This window comes from Mesitornis unicolor, unplaced genomic scaffold, assembly GCF_000695765.1.
Source record: "Mesitornis unicolor isolate BGI_N332 unplaced genomic scaffold, ASM69576v1 scaffold41044, whole genome shotgun sequence".
Taxonomy (NCBI): Eukaryota; Metazoa; Chordata; class Aves; order Mesitornithiformes; family Mesitornithidae; genus Mesitornis; species Mesitornis unicolor.
In genome coordinates, this window is record NW_010182861.1 from 24,646 (window position 1) to 30,578 (window position 5,933).

The 5,933-nt window shown below is 41.4% G+C and overlaps 1 protein-coding gene across 1 annotated transcript; it reads right to left on the bottom strand.

Annotated features, from left to right (window-relative positions):
* Nucleotides 1-4,300: 4,300 nt before the first annotated feature.
* TUBB6 (tubulin, beta 6 class V) lies at nt 4,301-5,922 on the bottom strand (the record flags this gene model as incomplete). Its single annotated transcript, XM_010183927.1, has 1 exon — nt 4,301-5,922. A coding segment is annotated over one exon (1,077 nt), but the record flags the coding sequence as incomplete, so codon positions are not given.
* Nucleotides 5,923-5,933: the final 11 nt, after the last annotated feature.

Here is a 5,933-nt window from a genome sequence, read left to right on the forward strand (position 1 = left end):
AATTGCATCGTTGAATGCTTAGCCAAAAGTCTGGTCTTGCAAAGCACTAGCTGTGCAATACTATCAGCTCTTTCATCTGGCCCTTTGCCCTTTCACCTTTCATTTTGATTTTAAAGAGATTGTTTAGAGAACTGCCATGTAAGTTGACAGTGAAACTGGACAGCCACTTAAATATCTTCAAATGTCCTCATGGTTCAGTGTCTTTAAGTCTGAAACTCAGTTTGGCTCCTGCAGTTTTATTAGTCAGTTTTTTACAGAGTTCTGTAAGATATTGAACATACAAATGTGTTGTGTAAATACAGTTTGAGTCAATAAAATCAGTACTTTTCTGAACAAAGCTTCTCTTTTTTTTTTTCTGGTTTCTTGTCATCTGCTCCTGGTTGTCTGCTGTATGCAAATGATTTACCAGGTGGATAATGCAGCTGTTCAAAAAATAACTGATGTTCTCCCTGTCCCAGAAGAAGAGAGGGAAGCATGGTTGGGGGCTGGGGTGGTGGTGAAGTGGGGAGGGAGAATGAACCAAGCTGCTCTGCTGGACAAAAATCCTGTAAGGCCTATGCTGAGGGTAGGTTAAGGGCAGGACTGGTGATTGATTCCATCTGTGTTGCAACATTCTGGAAAGCAGGGAGATGACAAAGGAAAAAGTTGTCTTTGAAAGGTCAGGCGCAGGCTTTCTGCTTGAGTTATGTGAAGTAAATTGTTTATGGAAATTATTCTTTTGAGATTTCTTTTTCTTTGTGATGAAGCTGTTGCCATCTCTCTTGCCTGGCTTTACAGAGAAAAGGAACAAAGGAAACAGAGCAAATACAGCAATTTAGGACAGATTCATTGGGCATTTTTAGTTGTTAAATAACACTTCTGTGTATCCCTATTTGGACTCGTTGTAGAATGAATGATAAACAGGAAAGCATCCTGAATAAAACTAAACTTCAGTTCCTTTATAATTTGAATCAAAGTTTAGAATCACTTATTTCAACAGTAAATTGGTTTTATAAAACTTAAATGATGCAGTGACTGATTTCTGTATACATGCTCTAGTGCTGTACCTTACACTGATTCTGCATTATCACCTTGTTTTGTTTTACTTTTTCCCTCCCGTTTAGCTGAACACTTCTTGGCTGGAATAGATTTGTAGCCTATGCTGAGAACTAAAGGTGCTTATGTCATAAAGGTCAGAATTTGGTATTTTCACATTCTTTATTTAAAAGAACCAAAACCAACAACAAAAATCACAAACTATAACCACCCACCCCCCTCAAAAAAAAACCCCAGCCTTAACCCAACTTCACAATGGCATGACTAGACTGTAAAAGAAGTCTCCATCTCCCCTCAGGAAACATTCTCTCTTACTCCTTCTCAGGAAACATTCTCTCTTACTCCTTCTTACTGCTGTCTACTTTTAAATTTAACTCTAATTTTGTACTGCAACTGAATAAGCATATGATAATGTAAAGGAGAGGCAAGTCCCTTTGCCCCTATTTTAGAGCATTAACTTTGTGTAGTCTTACCTTGGCAAGTCTTAATATCTTGTGCCAGAACGGGCAGGATTTGACTGTGTTGGGGTTTTGGAATTTAAACAGATGTACCAGGGAGGAATTTAAAAAAAAAAAAAAAGCTGTTTACCTAACCTTTTCTAAAGAGGACCTTTAACCTCTTCCTACTCACAAATGTAAGACTTTAGGTGGCTTAATATAAATCAGGAAAATCAAGTTTAGTCTGTGCTGTGGTTGCCAATATGGCCACATTAATTTTTTCTGCAAATGCATTGAGCAGTGCTGCTTTGACTGGGAGGGGCTTGTACAGCAAGGAGGGAGCCTCTGAGCTCCCTGCTCCTCCCAGCGCTGGGAGGAGCAGGTGTAGACCCTGCTTCCCAGCCTGACCACCTTTTCCTGAGGAGATACAAATGCAAGAGAAAAAGTGGAGAGCAGTAGTATTGGGATGCAGAGAAATCAAGAGCTTATGGTGGTTTGGTTAAGGTAGCCTGTGCAGGGACTGCCACGTCTGTGAATTGAGGGTCTGCCCTGTTCCTTGCTGGCTTTGATCGCTGCCACTTTGCAATGGAGCCGGAGCTGGTCCATCAGGTTTGATTTGTGTTTCTGTCCTGATGCCACACCACCTTCTCATGGCACACCTCGCCCACCATGGTTTCAGTGGTGTAGGTTGCCACTTTTTCCTGTCATCCTAGTGTTGTCAGAGGTGTCTGTCTGGGTGGTACTGGGAGCTGCACTTCTAGGCCTGCTTAGTTCTGGCTTGTCCTGGCAGCCTGCTTCTGTGTATTGCTCTGTGGCCAGAGGAGAAGATGAAGGTGGGCTAGGCACAGAAAGAAAAGATGCAAGAGACCAAGTTGAAAAACTAGGGAGGGGGAACTGAAAAACACACACACATGTAAGTGAGGAAGGGAGAAAGAGGAACAAAGCTAGGTGGGACTCAGCAGGTAGATCCCAAAAGAGAAGTTTCCAAGGGAAAAGCAGGAATTTATTTGAAAGGAAGTGCAGCTGAGAGAATTGTTCACCAAATCTGTTACTAAAACAAGTTTCAGTTTTATGTCAGGAAAGGAAGATGATAAGAGTTGCTTGACTGAAGAGGAACAGAAACCATTTGTGCTTCCCATGGCTTTCTTACTGCTCATGTGCAAGCTGGCCCTCTGATGATGTTCCTACTACATGTTCATGCATTCATTTTAGTGGGTTTAATCATTAAGGACCTCCAAGACTGGCATTTTTAAAGTATTAACTTTTTTTAATTTTTACAGCAATATTGGAATTTATGGCTGGGACCTAGTTATGAATTTTGTATTACAACAAAATGCTGTTCTCCAAGCTGCAAGATGGTTGGTTCAGGAGCAGCTCTGCAAGTGCTCCAATCGAAGTCTGTGCCACAGCTGTGTGATGCCAGGCTCTGAGCCTGGAACATGTTCTCTTCCCTCTTGAAGCCAAGAGCCTGCCATTTACAAAGAATCAACTAAACTTCTAAGTTTAATGGCTTTATTCCTCATGGATTTTGCTTTGTATTGCATTAAATGTTAATTTCTCTTTAATGTATATTGTATTTTAGCTTAATCTCATGCCATGCTAAATGCATAGCCATGACATATGGCAGCATTTATAACATGCATATTTAAAGGTGCTCTACTGCTATTCAGAAATTCTTTTGGCATCACCAGCCATTGCAGAGAATGTGGGCCCTGTGAATTTGCTGACTCCGTGACCCTATGAAAGAGAATCAGCCAGGTCCTCCCAGTTGCTGCCTGTACAGCTGTGCCAAAGCCAGTTTGGTTTGTATGTTCCAGTCACTATTTGTCTAAACCCATGAAGCTATGTTATATTAAAAGCTTGTACTTGATTAAAACTAGTTTAGTTCCATTTCTGTGTAGAATAAAATTGGTCAGACAGCTTCAGCTTATTTGAGTAACAGTTGCCTGGCTCATACACTTTATAAAATACTGTCTCATTCCCTAAATCCCAAACTAACAACACATATCATCTTGTTAGGAGCAATGGACCTTTGGAAGTTACACTATGTTTGTAAAGTTCCTTTTTAAGTATTAAGCAACATTTTTGCTTTGAAAGTGCTTCTGGACACAAGAAGAAAAAGAGCAATGAGTTTCTGAAACATTTAAAGTTTGGATTTCCAGAGGTTTCTCCTTTGCTTGTTTTGTTGCCTAGAAACTGACCTAAATAATAGACTCCATGTAGACAGAGTGTTCTCTGGTGGAGGCTCGCTAACGGAGCAGGGATGTTTAATTGGTATGAACAGAAACACTAAGCATGCACGAAGAGCGAGTGCCCAGCAGTCACTCTGTCAAGGCACAGGCCAGCAGGGTAAGACAGAGACCTTTCTGGTTCAGCTGTAGTATAAACAGATCAACAGTTGTTCAGCTTTTGTTTTACCAGCTGCTTTGAATGTTGTGGATAATTTTTTTCATATCTACTCTAACCTTGATCAGTCCAGTGATTTTAACCTATCTTGGTAACAAGACATCCATAGAAACCTATAGATGTGGTAAACTTATAAACCTAGGCAGTGAGATCTATTGAGACATAGCCCATGTCTCCTCTCTCATCACATTCTGTGGAGTGTCTGAATTTCAGCTATATGAACTAGGAATGGAGATAGGAACAGCACCAGTAACCAGTGACAGCCAGAAATACAGGGGTGCCGCTTTAAATCCTTAAAGAACACATCCAGCAGCAAACGATAGTCGCATAACACAGATCCAGCCTCTGGCCTTCAGCTCACTGAGTATTTATATAGCATTGACTGCTCAAAACATTTTTGCTTGAGAGGATACTACTCTTTTTATTTTGTTTTTAGAGGACTGGAGCCAAATATCACTGTTAACAGTTACTGTACAGAACAGCTAAGTTTTTCTTCTTTTTATTATGAATAAATTTTGTTCCTGGCAGTATTGTACATTTGGTACAGAATTAATACTTCAAACCCACAACATTTTCTTACTCATAATTAGATGAAAATAGTGCAGCTCTGTTTTGTAGATTTTCATGCCTATTTTACATCTTCTCTTGTACAACTTTAGGGATGACAAACTTTGTTTGGAAAAAAAAAATCCCAAACTAGCAACCCCTGTGTTCAGACCCTTAGGCCAAAGTCTTAACTGAATGCCTTATGAATGTCTCATGATTGGAAATGGCCTGATTTCCAGAAATGCTGAACGTCCTCAGTTCTCAGTGACCTCAATGGACTCTGAAGAGCACCTCTAACATCTGATACTCATGCTCCTTTTCTTTTTTTTGTTTTTGCTTGAAGCCTAAATAAATTTATAAGCCTAATTATTAGACATCCAGATTTGAGAATTTGGCCTGGAAAACAGCACACCTAATTTCTTTATTCATTGATTTCTTCTTCATCATCTTCAAATGCTTCCTCTCCATCATTTGCTGTTGCTTCTTGGTATTGCTGATACTCTGAAACTAGATCATTCATGTTGCTTTCTGCTTCTGTAAATTCCATTTCATCCATTCCTTCTCCTGTGAACCAGTGGAGGAAGGCCTTTCTCCTGAACATGGCCGAAAACTGCTCCGAGATCCTTTTGAAGAGCTCTTGAATAGCAGTACTGTTGCCAATGAAGGTGGAAGCCATCTTCAGGCCACGAGGAGGTATGTCACACACTGCCACCTTGACATTGTTTGGGATCCACTCCACAAAGTAACTGCTGTTCTTGTTCTGGATGGCCAACATCTGCTCATCGACCTCCTTCATGGACATAGGACCGCGGAAGACGGTAGCCACTGTCAAATACCGCCCATGTCTTGGGTCACAGGCTGCCATCATATTTTTGGCATCAAACATCTGCTGAGTGAGCTCTGGAACGGTGAGTGCTCGGTATTGTTGACTGCCTCTGGCTGTCAAAGGAGCAAAGCCTGGCATGAAAAAGTGAAGGCGTGGGAAAGGGACCATATTTACTGCCAGCTTCCGGAGGTCAGCATTTAGTTGGCCTGGAAAACGCAGGGATGTAGTTACCCCACTCATGGTAGCAGAAACCAAGTGGTTTAAATCACCGTACGTTGGAGTGGTGAGCTTCAGGGTGCGGAAGCAAATGTCATACAAAGCTTCATTGTCAATGCAGTAGGTTTCATCTGTATTTTCAACCAGTTGGTGGACTGACAGTGTAGCATTATAAGGCTCCACCACTGTATCGGAAACCTTTGGCGAAGGCATGACACTAAAGGTATTCATTATCCTGTCTGGATATTCCTCTCGTATCTTGCTGATGAGTAGGGTTCCCATGCCAGACCCTGTCCCTCCTCCCAGGGAATGAGTGAGCTGAAACCCTTGCAAGCAATCGCAGTGTTCACACTCTTTTCTTACTACATCAAGTACGGAGTCAACCAACTCTGCCCCTTCTGTATAGTGTCCTTTAGCCCAGTTGTTTCCTGCACCAGTTTGTCCTAAAATAACATACAATAGGGAAA